Source organism: Danio rerio, chromosome 15, assembly GCF_052040795.2.
Source record: "Danio rerio strain M-AB ecotype USA chromosome 15, GRCz13ab, whole genome shotgun sequence".
Classification (NCBI taxonomy): domain Eukaryota; kingdom Metazoa; phylum Chordata; class Actinopteri; order Cypriniformes; family Danionidae; genus Danio; species Danio rerio.
The window spans coordinates 10,536,112-10,552,039 of NC_141035.1; the positions used below are offsets into that span (position 1 = coordinate 10,536,112).

Genomic DNA, 15,928 nt, shown 5'->3' on the forward strand with positions numbered 1-15,928 from the left:
GTCTGGCCGTTCTCCGCTGGCATCAACAAGGCATTTGCGCCCACAGAACTACCGCTCACTGGATATTTTCTCTTTTAACAAGCATTCTCTGTAAACCTTAGAGATGGTTGTGCATGAAAATCCCAGTAGATCAGCAGTTTCTGAAATACTCAGACCAGCCAGTCTGGAACCAACAACCATGCCCTTATTCAAAGTCACTTAAATCAGTTTTCCTCCCCAATCTGATGCATGGATCGAACTGTAGCAGATTGTCTTGACCATGTCTACACGACTAAATGCATTGCGTTGCTGCCATGTGATTGGCTGATTAGAAATGTGTGTTAGCAAGCAGTTGGACAGGTGTACCTAATAAAGTGGCCGGTGAGTGTGTTGATCCTGGAACATCATGTTTGTTGGAAAATGCAATCCATACCTAATCCCTACCCCTTAACCTAACCATAAGTGTAAATTACTCCTAAGGTCAGAGGGGAATAATAGTTATAACAATCATGTAGAAGTGCAAAAACCTAACCATGAGCCTGAACATCACATAAACGGTAAACATATGCCTTTATTCTAATTGGCTGATTGAAATGTCGTTCCAGGATCAACCCCGATGTCTACTTGGTGAAATTAGGTTGGCGTTGTCATTCAAATGACACCATTTTCTTCTAATTAATTCTAATAATGTGTTTACACAACAAAGAGTCTTCACATTTTTGAGGTTTTGTCCCAGTTTACATCTACAGTATCTGTTAAAATAACTGTATTGGCTGTATTATTCATGCAAGGTGATTTGTCTGCACAAACAGTCTTGTATTTTGTTTTCCAAGTCCTTGCCTAAATGCTGAATGTAATACAGAGCGTTTTCAAAAGTTAGCATTTATAGACCTTGAAAATGTGTCATGCAATTGTTCTAGAAAGCTGCTTTACCAGGTAAGAACTGAATCCATCGTTTACAGACTCCACCGACTGACCAGAGTTGTTAAAATAGACTGGCCTCTGGTGACTGCTGGTTTCAAACGAGGATCCTGAAACAGAGGAGCAAGAAAATGTAGAAATAAATCCACCAAGTAATAAGCCTGAGGTACAAAGTAATCTAAGAAAAGCCATCAGATATCAGACCACTCTTCTGTTCCTTTATAAATTCTGCTTTATTTGAGAACATGGCCACCAAACGCAGGTGTGGGAATCAGGCAAGGATGGTCAAAAGGTCACTTCCTGTTCCTGTAGACACACTAGTCTGGCCTTGCTGAACACAAACCACTAGGAAATCACTGAATTGTGTCTGCTCGTTTTTTTCCCCCCTTGCAGCTTATCAGGCCGGAACAAGCCATTCTGGGTCTGCCTGCATGGCTTGAATTTCATTAGCCTCGTAGCAGAGCAGAGTAAACCTTGACCAGATTGCCTCTCAGTTTCAAATCAGATGTGTACATTTAGAAGAAAAAAAAAATGAGAAGGAAAGAGAGCCGAGGGGTCAGGATTAGCTTTTGTAGAATGGGAAAAGAGTGACAAACGTCTGAGAGAACTCTGCAAAAACATAACACTAATAAAGGAGAATTAGAGATGAAGAGACAAGATGAGAGAGACAAGAGAATATGGGTGGAAATGGGAACAAAAGGAAAGACAAGGATGATAGTAAACTGAAAGACGCACATAAAAAAGAGAATAAATAAGGAGGAGAAAGAATGAGAAGATATGAAAGGTAACATGACACGTGATGGAAAAAATAGAGGTAATGTGAGACAAGTGTGAGAAATGACACAATCTGCAAAAAAAGAACAAATGAAACCAACAGAGACAAGATTAAACCAAATGTGAGAGGAGAGATGACAAGATTAGAAGTGAAACCAAAATAAAAAAGGAGATATGAGAGGAAACTAAGTGAGACCAGGTGAGCTTAAGACCAAATGTGAAGTCAGGATTTAAAGAAACCGATTAAAGGAGAGACTAGATTAAAAATGTGGAGAAATAGAGATGAGAAGAGAAATAAAAATGGGAAAAGGGTAAATGAACTGAGAATGAACGAAACTCTGGGTTTTCTGTTTTAAAATGGCAGGTTTGTCAAAAAACAAAAACAACATGAGAGGAAAAAAACATGTATTAAGCAAGACCAAAAACAAGGAGACAAATTTGAGAGAATTAAACTATTAAAATGAGCATGACACAGGAGACAAGACGAGATGTAAAGAGGTTAAAGTGAACAAGATGTTCATACTCGTGCTGCAGATGGTCTTTTTAACTGTTTTTCTCAATAGTGAAGCGTTCAGTTTTTCCACTTACAAAATCCTTTATGTAAATAGCAAATGCGTCATGGCGGAACGCAACTTACTCTTATGCCAAGTTCAGACTGCGTGATTTTAGCCCCGATTTTGGCTCGCCGACAGGTTTTGAGAAATCGCCGACAAATACCTGAAATCAAATCGGTGCTGGTGCACGTGAGTGACAGTCACACAGTATGAACTATCAAAGACGCGATCTGAGAGAATCACCGATGAGTTGGCGATGGCTGTGAGATATTTGGCATGCTAAATATCTGGAGCTGTCGGCGATTCAAATCATGCCGTGTGAATTGAGTTTTGACTGAAAATAACATTGTGATCGCCTACAGCCAATGAGAGAGCAGCTTTCACTTGTGTGCATGTGTGTATACCTGCTGCAGGCCAGCAGAGGCTGGGGGAGAAGTTAAAAGCGCTCTTTTTTGGTTTATTTGGACCGACGAAATGGAGGAAAAACTAGTGGAGGTTTGACAGGACTTAGTAGCAACCGTGTCTGTTTGACGTTTCATACAGAAAGAAATTAGTTTTTTATCAATGTTGAGGAGAAATGGCTAATTCCCTTTAAATCCAGGTGAACAAATATGTACATTTTCTACCCCATTAAAGGCTTCTTTCTCATTATGTAGTTAATAACAAAAGATATACTACGTGTTTTTGGCTGTGAGACGTAGTTTGGACGAAGTTGTCGGCGATTCTTCCTATAGTAAAGTCATGCAATGTGAAAGTCCCTGTCGCCGATCCATCTTGCAGTGTAAACAAAGCAGCGACGAAACGCTCAAGCAGTGTGAAAACATCTGTAACACGACTACTTTGAAAATCATGCAGTCTGAACTCGGCATTAAAGGGAATGGGAGATGAGACTCTGATTGGTTTAATGAACGTTATGCTCAAAACACACCCATAACTCATTAAAAGAATAGGCACAATCCTGTTAGACCTTGTGCAGAGCATATTTTTCTGTCCTTTAAAACTGCAAAAATCTATACTTTGTGGCTAAATCGTTAAAATAGAGCCAAAAGAGAACAAGACAGGGTTCAAACAAACAGACTAAATGAGAAGAGATAAGAGAAAAGGTGTGAATGATACAAGAAGACCAAAAAAGGGGATAAAGAGAAGGAGAGAAAAATTGACAATATTAAAGGGGTCGTCCACTATGATATCATATTTTAAGCTTCAGTTGATGTGTAATGTTGCTGTGTGGACATAAACAACATCTCTGAATGTAAGATCCTCAAACTTTAATGCTAAGGGAGACATTAGCTTTTACAGAGCTAGCTTAGCAAAGCCTACAGCAAGCGAATTTGGGGACTTCAAAAAAATACATCCGAGCAAATGAGATCACAAAGGTTCCAGGTTATGCCCATTCACTGCACACACATCAGATGCTATCCCAAAATTGATAACCTGTTGTGGGTATGAAATTGCGAAAGTTTTCCGGGAGAAATAACATAATGGGAGGGTGGCAGAAGATGGGTATGAAATACAAGAGACTCTGGAAAAACAGTGAGTGACTTAGCTGCAAACATATGTATCCGTTTTCCTCCCATCCACGATTGTTACCAGCGACTGCAATGTATCTGTATGCGTCAGCATTCCATGAGTTTTACATTTTTTAAATAATGGAGTATATTATGTATAGACATCCCAAGTCTCCCTGAGGCAAAAAAACAAAACATTCAGAAACATCTCGCAAGAGTCACATTTTCATGGGTTCAGCGCTGTCCTCTTCATTTTCTGTGTCTGACTCAAGCTCAAACTGATACGGTCTCACTGACATTATTTACAGTCTATGGCAAGCAGTTTTAGTATTTAAACCTTTGTTTTGAGTATCCATCTAGTATCCAAAGGGGTATTTGCTTGCCAAGGGGTATGGCAAGGGCTATTTGGCTTGCCATTACAGTCTGACAGACCGCATGCCAGAGAGGCATGCCGTTTCCTGGTGACGTGAAGCTGATCCGCTAATTACAACACATTAGGATAGCTGAATAATCAAGAGTCCTTTGAGGGTGGGCCCTGTAGGATGAACCAGGAAATATGATGGTTGTTTCCATGTTAGCTCAGTAGCTGTGTAAAATATGGGTAAGATATGTGAACAAATAACGTGATTTTTTACAAATGAATCACGAACACACGTTGTTTTGCACCCCTTAAACACAATCAAACCCTAAAAAAACTTTGTGGACCACCCCTTTAAAACCAAATATGGGATAAAAAAGAGAAAATAGGAGATATAAGGAGACAAAATGAGAAGGCAAGCAATAAAACAAATAAGATCCAAGGAGAGAAAAAGACCACAGGAAAAGAAAGGCTAGAAAAAGAAAAGCTAGAAGAAAAGATGACCCAAGTCAAAAAGAGAGATTGAGACAAGAGGAGACAAATAAAAAGATGAGGCTCAAACAGACAAAATGAGACAAGAACAAATAAGATGAGCAGAACAATCGAGCAACAGGAGAAGAGGAAAACCAGAAATTAAAAGAAAAAAAAGAGAATAAAATAAGATTATAATAGAAAGGAAAAGTGGGAGCAAAAAATGCAATACACTACCTTACAAATGTATTGTCGCCTATCCAAGGTTAAAGAACAACCAATAATAACTTTTAGTTGACCGTTTGGTATCAAAAGTAACTTTGAAAAGTAATGTTACCCCAGACATGCTCAATAATGTTATGTCTGGTGACTGGGCTGGCCAACCCTGGAGTAATAGTGGAGGCTGAAATATGAGAAAGAGCACTATCCTACTGAAGAATTTGCCTTCTGTGGTTTGTAATGTAATGGGCAGCACAAATGTATTGATACTAGGGTGTTGATATTGCCATCCATTCTACAGATCTCTAGCACGTATGTAACGTATGTATATATATTTTTCCTTTTGCTGTGTGCTGTGTAAATGCAGATGAATCTTTTAAAAGATGATGAACGATCTTTTAAAAGATGATGTAAGCAGGTCAGCAAAAAAATCGAATACAGTCACAAAATTGGAATTGACCATCAAGATCTGCAGTGTAAATGCAGCCTAAAAAACAAACAACGAGAACAAGACGAGATGAGATGAAAAAGTCAACCAAAACAGGAGAAGATAACAGATTAACAGACTAAAAGAGCTGTGCAGTACCTCTATGAAGTTTGATGTTCTCCACTGCTGGCAGGGTGTTTCTCCTGGGTATGACGGACGCTGTGGACACCTCTCCGTTCTGAGCCCCCGTGGGCAGCGTGCCACCCCACCGTGACTCCGAGCCCTGGCTTGGTTTTGGAGGTCTTGGAGGAGGCGCGCTTGTGGAGTCAGCATTGGACGGCATCAGGGCGTTGTGGTTCTTGTCAAACGTGCGGGGGATCTGGTAAATTGGTAAATCATAGTTATCGAGAGCTCGTTGCTCATTGGTTTGGGGCGCCGCTAGAGTGTTATTGGGGGTCTTAAAGGTGTACACGTCTTCCGAATCAAGCTCAGATGCCCCTTCAGAGCTGTAGTTCCTGGGCAGAACGTAGCAGGCTTCCTGTGAGTCGGTCCGCGAGGGGGGCTGCTGATGCTTGCCGGGTTTGGGGAGGCTGTAAAAGCCGTGAAGCTGGGCACCCATGCCATTTAAACAGTGGGAGAAACCATGAGTGAGTCTCTGAACCGCCGAGTCACTTCCCACCAGAAGACTGCTGCGTGAGGCCTGCGAGAAACTGGCACTCCTTTGAAAACAAAATTCCATCGGATTGTTATTTAATTAAGTTGTCCTCAAAAATCTCAAGAATTGTGTTGTTTCAGCTTATTTTAAATTAGTAGTTAAATATTTTTTTTCTCAGTGTACCAGTCTGAAACACCATTATAAAACATTTTAAATTTCTGATGTTTGCATTATACATCAATCAGCAAAAACATGTTTAATAGATGTAGATGACAACACTTCTAGTGCACACACTGTAAAAACAAAACAGCATATGTGTAATGTGACGACTCAACCATTGGAGGCAGTGTTTCTCTGTTTCTCCCTTATAACAGATGTTCTGTGCCTAGTTGTTTTTTTTCCTCTGTTGGATTGTATTGAGCCGTCAGGCTGTTAGAGCATGATGGAGAATGTTTATTATGACAATGTTTTGGGTAGTCATGAATATCATGGACATTCCCCCAGTAAAACTGGCATGGCTGGTACACCCTTTATAAAGAAAAAAAACCCATATATTTACTTTTTGTAGGAACCTCCTGTCTTAGCCAACTGGTTATGTGAAGAGACTCCGTTTTGAGGCTAAATCAAATGTTTGTTTTGATAAGCGAGGGGCATTATAACACAACTCTGTTTCACTTGGCATTATTTCACTGGGATTATAATCAAAGGAAGAGAATCGGGGTGAAATGACTGATGAGCACATCCTGTAAGTGAATCCTTCTGCAAACATGACAATACGTCACCGCACGCTGCTGAATTTGTCAGAAGGTCTCATAGGTGTTTGTTTAAAGCTGAAATTGCTTTTGCTTATGACCTAATAACATTAATATCTCTGTAAGATGATCTCATATCGCAGTGACAGACGACAAGAGTTAAAACCAGGATAGGGGCTGTGTGTATGGGTGAAAAATGAGACGTAATATTTTTGCATCTGCATCAAACTAAATGAACAAAAGTGATGTTTGTGGGCATTAACATTTTAAATAAATTGTGTGAAATTAAAATGTCAAAACGACATATACAGTTGAAGTCAGAATTATTAGCCCCCTTTTGATTTTTATTTTCTTTTAAATATTTCCCAAATGATTTTTAACAGTGCAATGAAATTTTCCCAGTATCAGTATCCCAGTGTCTGATAATATTTTTTCTTCTCGAGAAAGTCTTATTTGTTTTATTTTGGCTAGAATAAAAGCAGTTATTAATTTTTTAAAAAACATTTTTTGGACAAAATTATTAGCCCCTTTAAGCTAATTTTTTTTTTCGATAATCTACAAAACAAACCATCGTTATACAATAACTTGCCTAATTACCCTAACCTGCCTAGTTCACCTTATTAACCTAGTTAAGCCTTTTAATGTCACTTTAAGCTGTATAGAAGTGTCTTGAAAAATATCTAGTAAAATATTATTTACTGTCATCATGGAAAAGATAAAATAAATCAGTTATTAGAAATAAGTTTTTAAAACTATTATGCTTAGAAATGTGCTGAAACAATCTTCCCAGAACAGAACAGAAATTGGGGAAAAAAATAAACAGAGGCGCTAATAATTCAGGGGGGCTAATAATTCTGACTTCAACTGTATATATATATATATATATATATATATATATATATATTAGGGATGCTACGGTTCTCAATATAATATTGAACCGTTCGTTACAACCTCCACGGTTCAATACGCGCTTGTGAATTGCGGTTTTCTCGGTTGTGCGTTTAAATAATTTATGTGCGTTTTATATCTCCCTGAATTGACTGTGTGTGCCTGTAAGTCCAAGAGCTGAGATGAGGAAGCTCTTCCCCGCGAGTAAATATCCAATCACTATGCACTAAAGTTGGGGGCGCTTGACATTGCACTGAAAGGCACGCACAACTCCCACCGTGAGATGTTTTCTACTGCGTGCACCCGGACATGCTGGATGATTTTTTTTTTTTAAGTATTTCCCAAACAATGTTTAACAATGCAAGAAAATTTTCACAGTATGTCTGATAATATTTTTTATTTTAGAGAAAGTCTTATTTGTTTTATTTCGGCTAGAAAGAAAGCAGTTTTTAATTAAAAAAAAACAAAAACATTTTAAGGACAAAATTATTAGCCCTTTTAAGCTGTTTTTTGTCGATAGTCTACAAAACAAAACATCATTATACAATAACTTGCCTAAGTAACCTAAACTGCCTAGTTAATCTAATTAAATTAAACGTTTCTTTAAGATGTGTAGAATTGTCTTGAAAAATATCAAGTCAAATATTATTTGCTGTCATCATGGCAAAGATAAAATAATCCAGTTATTAGAAATGAGTTATTAAAATTATTATGTTTAGAAATGTGTTGAAAAAAATCTGCTCACCGTTAAACAGAAATTGGGAAAAAAAATAAACGGGGGCGAATAATTCTGACTTCAACTGTATGTGTATATATATACACATATATATAAAGATTTAAGATTATCAAGATTAAGATCAAGATTATATTTATAAAAAAATACTAAACTTAAACCTTAACATGTTTATTCTGACCTCTGTATTAATTTAAAATTTGTGAAATGCACAACAAATTGTACCCTAAGTCAGTGGTCCTCAACCACCGTGCTGCAGCCCAATACCGGTCCTTGGATAAATTGGTACTGGGCTGAACACAAAATCATTAGTTATTTCCATTTTATTTATTATCTGAGTCTGAACGATTAAAAAAAAAATGTAAAAGATTTAAAAAATCTTTTATTTTGAAAGATTACTGTATTCTCTTGTTTTACATCTTGATTAATTGAACACCCAAATTTAAACCACAATGCAAAATGAGTAAGAAACAGACGCCTTTGGAAAGTTTCTTTGCTAAGGGCAAAAGATGCAGTGAAGGACCTACAAACTGCCAAGGAATGGATTTCCAACTGATTTGTCAACAAATCAGGTGAATCCAACATGTCTGTGCAAAAATCCTGCAGATTGCAAATGACGGCAGCCTTTTAGGGGCAGTTTGCATATTGCATCTTTTCCAGAGTTTGCACAAGTTTGTTATTTGCAATGGAAATGCGCGACTTACGCGTTTGCGCCTTCCAGACGCTCCCAGTTGAATGAATGCCAGGAGTGCACCGCAAGTCATGTGACAAGAACTGACCGATCAGCTTCAGCTTGTATGCAATATACACATTTAAGTAGAGTAATTATCTCAGACAAACACAGAGCACCCAAAAACTGCAGTGCTTTGTAATTTTCTCTATAAATAAATCTTGTATCAGAGTGACGGTAATAATTTGTCAGCTTGTCATCTTCTGAGAAAGAAATGGATAGTCCCTTAGCAACCTACGAACCAAAGCCTCCTGCTCCATGGTAAAATTGTCAATCGTTAACAAGTCCACAGTGATAAAAAGGTTGGGGACCACTGCCCCTAAGTCACATATTTCCAATTTGCAAAAATGTCATCAGTGCCCTCTTGAGGATTTGGAGAAGCATACCTGGAGCACGGTTTCCCCCACAGTCCAAAGACATGCGCGATAAGTTAATTAGATTAACTAAATTGGCCAAAGTGTATGAATGTGTGTGTTTCCCGGTACTTGATTGCGGCTGGAAGGGCATCCACTGCGTAAAACATATGCTGGAATAGTTGGTGGTTCATTATGCTGTGGCGACCCCTGATAAATAGGGGACTAAGCCGAAGCAAAATGAACATACCCAGAGCAATGTATTTCAGGTTTTGCAAAAATGTAGGCTGATCGTGTGCCTAGTTTGAATATAAACCAGAAAATATTAAGTAGTTCTGAAGGCAAATGTATCTAACAGTGTATGGCCCAGTTTCACAAACAGGGCTTAGGTTAAGCCAGGACTAGGCCTTAGTTAAATTAGGCTATTTAAGACAAATTTATAAAAATGGCCTTAGAAAAATATTACTGATGTGCACCTGGGGACAAAAAAAATGACACTGACATATTTAAGACATCTCTCTACAAGTTATTTTGAGTTGAGACAGCTCAAACATGCAATTTAATCTTGATTAGCCTTAAACCTTGTTTGTGAAACCGGGGGTATATTTGAGAAAAATAAAACCAAATTACTTCCAACATTGAACACAATAACGTTTCCATTTTAATAGGTCTGTAAGCTATAAGGGGTGTAATCTGAGCACATTCTTTGAGACCGTGGCTCTTACCGTGCACTCTCACTCTTGCGGCTCATGCATTGATGGAGGAAGAGGTAGTCCTGCGGAGCGCTGTTAGACAGGGGACCATGGGAATGGCGTACAGGTATGTCGAAGGTGAACAGCATTGGCTGACTGGAGTGGGCAGGCACAGACGTTTTGCGTTCACCAATCAGTGGAGCCAGAGAGCTGCTCAGCTCATTAGTCAAGGAGCGGGAAATGCTGGATGATCGCTCATCTGTAAGAGAGAACAAGAAAAACAGACCTTTAGGAATTTGACATACACAGCGAACAGGAATTTGCATAACCTGTTTTGCTTACATTTTAAGATGCTGTGTAAGTCTACAGTACCTCATAATAACCCTTAGGCAAAACTAACGATGCCACAGAAGCATCGATCATCCAAAACATGAGGTTCATCATTTGATTTATCGACTTTGAACAACATGCTGCTTTTTCAGATCTATGAGGTCCAATAACATAAGCCACGTTTTGTGCATTTTCCCGCAGTGATCAATGAAGTCTAGGGGGAAAAAAAGTCGATTTGCACAGTATTGTATTCACTGAATACAGATATCCCGTCTTGGTTTGGGACAAGAGGGAAGATTGTATCTGCATTGAACAGAACTATTACAAGCCTGCGAGTAAAGCCACTTGATTGGTATCTGTTTTCTACGTCATCGCAGAGCTATGTGAACATCATGGCCTTTGCTTTAGGCTGTTTTCTCTGTGACATCCCTGATTTGTACAGTACGGGTTCACCAAAGAAAAATCTCAGGCCTCTGAACTTAAAATAGACCAGGCGTTGAGCCAAAACCAGGAAGTGCATATGACCCTCCTCCTACTAGCACACCAGTCTGCCCCTGAGAAGGGCAGAGAGTAGGAGACACAGGCAATGAAGGAGTAGGCAGAGTGGGAGGGAAGGCAGGTCTACTGCACTTTCACCGCTGTACTGCATACTTGCTGAAATGAGTAGCAGAAACATCTTTTCACGCATCCCGGGAATTGGTGGGCGCATTACACACTGAACTTTATCTATTCTGGAATGTTTGATAAACGAATCCTGCTTTCTGCTGTGTACAGCTGCTTTCGAACCATGACATTTCCTTGTTTGTGTGAAAATATCTGGAAATAAAGTTATTTTTTAATTCTGATTCTGAATGCTCTTGAAAGGATGCAACTCTGCAAAACATGCATCAAGCAAAGACTGCAGTACTCCTCAAACTTGACAACGTTTGCAGTATTTTCTATTAGCTTGTTTCTAAGAAACTTTGATAAGCAAACATACAGACAAGAGTGTGTTGCTAAGCAAAAGTGATAAGGTGCTGATGTCTAGCACCATTAACCCTATAACAATGAAGTTGGGGTACAACAGACTTGAGGATACAAACACAGTTTATTTATAGCTTATGCTGAGTTCAGACTGCATGATTTAAGTCCTGATTTTAAATCGCCGACAGGTTGAGGTTTCATTTACATGAGTAACAATCACACAGTGTCTAGGAAAATCGCAGATGAGTCGTTTGCATCTGGACAAAAATCATGCCATGTGAAATGTGTTCTGATTGAAAATAACATTGGTGATTACCTACAGCCAATGAGAGAGCATTGTATCTAGTTTTGGTATCTGCAGGTCAGTGGGAGGTTGAAGTTAAAAGTACTCACTTTTATTTTATTTGGAGCCAAGAATTAAAGAAGATGTTTGACATGTCATCTGAGCAATACCAAACCAGGTCGAAAAAGTAAAAAACTTGAGGAAAAAAATGCTTATTTCCTTCAAATATGCCTGGTGAGCAGAAGTAGTACATTTTCTACTGCACTAAAGGCTTCTTTCTCATTATGTAGTTCATAAAAAAACATACTACATGACCTTGTGTCGTTTCCATGTCTCTTTTCACATGTGTTTGGTTGTGAGACCAGGGCCAGAGTGGGACTCCTTTTCAGCCCTGGAGTTTCAAGCCTTAGAGCAATATCAGAATATATATTCTGTGCTAAATTCTTTATAGATATCCAGTCCTTTGTAATGATGGTCACACAAAAAAAACTAAAAATAAAATATGTACACCTATATTAGTAACCCAAACAGTATTATATGTCTTAACAATAAAAATAGGAAAAAAATTTACTCAAGTTAGGTTTCGAACTCGGGTCCACGGCACCCTAACACAACGTGCTGAACACTGGACCACAGTGGCGCTGATATACTTGGGGCTTTTGGAATATAACATAAGTATTGCACTGCTATCTGCAAGACTCTAACACTTTTTCTATTGATGGCTTAATTATTTTTCCCCTTTTTAGATTTCTGATCAAGTTATGTCAGATTTATTAATGTAGTGAAACATCTGATTTTCCTTGAGCAGGTGTAATATCCATTAATATTAATTATTAAAATTCTTATATTAACTAAGGTGCCGCTATTTGGGGTTGAATGATAGTTACCTCTTCATTAACCTGCAGGCTGCATTTTGCTCACGGGGCTGCGAGAAAATAAATAAAAAGAGCGGCGCTCCGGCAAAATAATGAATAAAAAGAGTAAGGCTATGGTTAAATAAATGAATGAAAAAAGTGCGACTGCTGAGAGTGCAAGCAGCTAGGGACACCGTCCCTCGCGGCCAAAAAATAGACCGGCCCACCGGGAATTCTCCCTGTCCTCCCAATTAGCCAATCTGGGCCTGTGTGAGATGTAGGATGTAGAGCAAGACAATGTTGTCGAAGATTCTTTTTAATGTGCAGTAATCTGCAACTGCTAGAGTGCTGGTCAATTTGACATGCATTCTGTAGTATTTTTTTTTCCTATAATGGAAGTCAATTGGTACCCTCAACAAGCTTTTTTCAGATCTTTTGAGTTCAATGCTATAAAAGATTTATAACTGCATGAGAGAGTAAAAATTGTAAATTAATTTAAATAATAATTTTAATATCCCTTTAACTTGATTCTTAATGCTAAAAATACAAAATACTTGGGGCGGTTTGTGGCCAAAGGCACAAATAGCACATACTAATACCCAAGATTACATTAGTACCTAAAAAGTACCTTTTTAGAAAACTCATTTGAGCGTACTATGATTTAGGATACTTATTATTGTAATAGTTGAATTAGAAGCACATAACACTAACTGTGTTCCTAAACTTAATGTAAACATATCCCTCAAATTGAATTAAAAAGTTGATCCAGGAACACGTTTTGTTTATATAATAATAATATTAATAATAAAAAAAATCCTTACATTTATATAGCGCTTTTTCTGGACACTGGAAGTGCTTTACACATTGGGGAGGAATCTCCTCATCCACCACCAGTGTGCAGCATCCACCTGGATGACGTGACGGCAGCCATATTGCTTCAGACCGAACACCGCACACCAGCTGATTGGTGGAGAGGAGACCCCAAGTGATGTCGCTAATTGTGATATGGGAATGGACAGAGGCCAGTGGGCCAATTTGTTTATACCCCCACTCTTTTCAAAGGACATCCTGGGATTTTTATTGACCACAGAGAGTCAGGCCTTTGGTTTAACTTCTCATCCGAAAGACGGCACTCACTGAGCAGTGCATAGTCTCTTTCACTATACTGGGGTGTTAGGACCCACACAGACCGCAGGTTGAGTGCCCCCTGCTGGCCTCACTAACACCACTTTCAACCTAGCTTCCCATGTGGTCTCCCATCCAGGTACTGACCGGGTGCAAACCTGCTTGGCTTCAGTGGGTGACCATGTAAGAGCTGCAGAGAGCCAGCAGCCGGCAAATCACAGACAACTTCCACCTAGATTCTAAAGGGGCGCATTCATTGAACTCTTTACTATCCCATGAGGCCATGTGAGAGGATTTATGAATGGAAGTGAAGCAACACAACTTATGCTGTAAGGTCATGTGATAATCACATCATGGTGAAGGTGGTATGATTGAATTCCATTCACACATTTCATATTTATACTATAAACAACACAAGCCTTTTTTAATGGTTCTTAAGTAGGTTCATATTTAAATATAGAACCTACTTCGTAGGCTATTTTAGACTACTTCTATAAACGCACACAAAACTACATTACACATACATAAAGTTACAAAATTTCACAGTTAACTAGATAAAGTTATTAAGGTTGAACTATTTTATATTTATACATTACAGGACTGAATACAATACAAGCTTTGTTATAAAATGTCATTTCTCTTTGTAGCTCTTCTGAGCTTTTTGTAGAACATTCTAGGATTGGCACAAACTGATGTCTTTGAAAGCTTAAAAGACATCACCGACCATAAAACTGTCAAGGCAGGAAGCACTGGGTTAAAAGTTTATTGGGTCTGCAAGCTTAGTTAACCGTTTAATAGAGATGCTACAACTTTTCAGAGTTCTTCTTGTCCATTACGGTCTGAATGACCACTAGGACTGTGCATCGTATATGATAACAGCTCGGTACAGAGGATGGGAGTAATTTTGCATCATAAATAAGGTCACATCACTGCCCGGGGCAGAGGGAGGGATATGTGACAGAGGAGATAGAAGATAGCCGTTCTTCCTGTCTTCGAAACAGTAGAACACGAGCAGACCAGGCCTCAGTGTCAGGGATCTGCTCTAGGTTATCAATTAGTCCATTGTTTCTCAGGAGCCCGAAGCTTCTAAAGGCTAAAACGGGCAGCACTCCTCCAGTGACTTAGTATATGCGCTCAACCATGACAGGGAGCTCAGAGTCCACTAACCGCCATTTCTGTATTGATTTAGTGAAAGCGAGCACTCTGTGACCCTCCTCTGAGAGAGGCGAATGAGAGATGGGGGAATGAGGTGATCAGATTGAGATGGTTTGCATCTGTCACGTAATACACACTAATGCAATGAGGTATATTAATGCAAGGGAAGGCACATGGCTGTGTTATGTTTGATTATCTGAAGCAAATGGCAAATGGGATGACAAGGAGTAAGGGGACGAGCCCATGAAGGACCTGTGATGGGTTATTGACAGAATTAGGATGAGTAATAGGCCTCTCTGCTTCACCAAATAATAGGCTGTTGCTGGTTTACTGGCTTCCATTAAAAAAAAAAAAAAAAAAAAAAACACAAACACACAAGAAAACCCCCAGCAGGCTGGGGCAAATCAGGCTGTGTGTGTATACAGTGCATGTACTGTGCTAACAATGAAATTTGCTGTGAAAAAAAAATTGCATTCTGATACCAGTGTGGTCAATGAGTGCATGAACATTACTTTAATAATTCCTGATTTTCTTAATAAGAACTAGGTTCTTTGTTTACTCTGTTTTACCAGATTCATTTACAAACATGGCACAATTCGATGTATTTTTCAGATGGAGTAAACCTTATAGCAGACTATATTGGATCCAAAAGTAATGTCACACCACACAACTGCAACAGCTTTTAAAATGCGTTCACTATTGATTGGTCTGATATATACAGTTGAAATCAGAAGTTTACATATAAAAAAAAAGGAACATAACCATTTAAAATAAAAAATAAAAAATTCTGATGGTAAATCTAAACGTTTAATATTTTAGGTCCGTTAGGATTACCTAAATCATTTACATTTGCTGAATGCCAGACTAATTACAGAACATTTTGAGAATTCTTTATTAATTTCTAGACAGTCAAAAGTTTACATGGATATCCTTGGTATTTTTTAGCTTTCCTTTTAAACTGTATAACTTTAGTCTAAGGTTTTTGGTATCCTTCCACAAGATTCACACAGTAGTTTGAAGGAATTTTGGCTCATTCCTCAAGACAGAATTGGTGTAACTGAGTTAGATGTGTAGGCTGTCTTGCTTGCACAAGCTTTTTCAACTTTGCCCACACATTTTTTATAGGATTGACATCAGGGCTTTGAGATGGCCACTCCAAAACTTTCACTCTGTTGTCCTTAAAGCACATTTTAACTAATTTGGC

General features: G+C 38.6%; 1 protein-coding gene across 4 annotated transcripts in view; it reads right to left on the bottom strand.

Moving 5' to 3' along the window:
* Positions 1 to 15,928, bottom strand: part of gab2 (GRB2-associated binding protein 2) — a 153,106-nt gene that overhangs the window by 15,294 nt on the left and 121,884 nt on the right. For 3 of the 4 annotated variants that reach the window (XR_015509054.1, XR_015509053.1, XM_087283714.1), the window contains exons 3-5: positions 10,048 to 10,273; positions 5,371 to 5,930; positions 913 to 1,010 (exon numbers count right to left, since the gene is read on the bottom strand). Coding sequence is in view for 1 of the 4 variants with exons in the window: in XM_087283714.1 (XP_087139840.1) it covers positions 913 to 1,010; positions 5,371 to 5,930; positions 10,048 to 10,273 (884 nt within the window). In the remaining 3 variants the exon portion in view is untranslated. Of the gene's footprint in view, positions 1 to 603; positions 1,011 to 5,370; positions 5,931 to 10,047; positions 10,274 to 15,928 lie in introns of all 4 variants that reach the window. The other variant, XR_015509055.1, reaches the window with a different exon arrangement.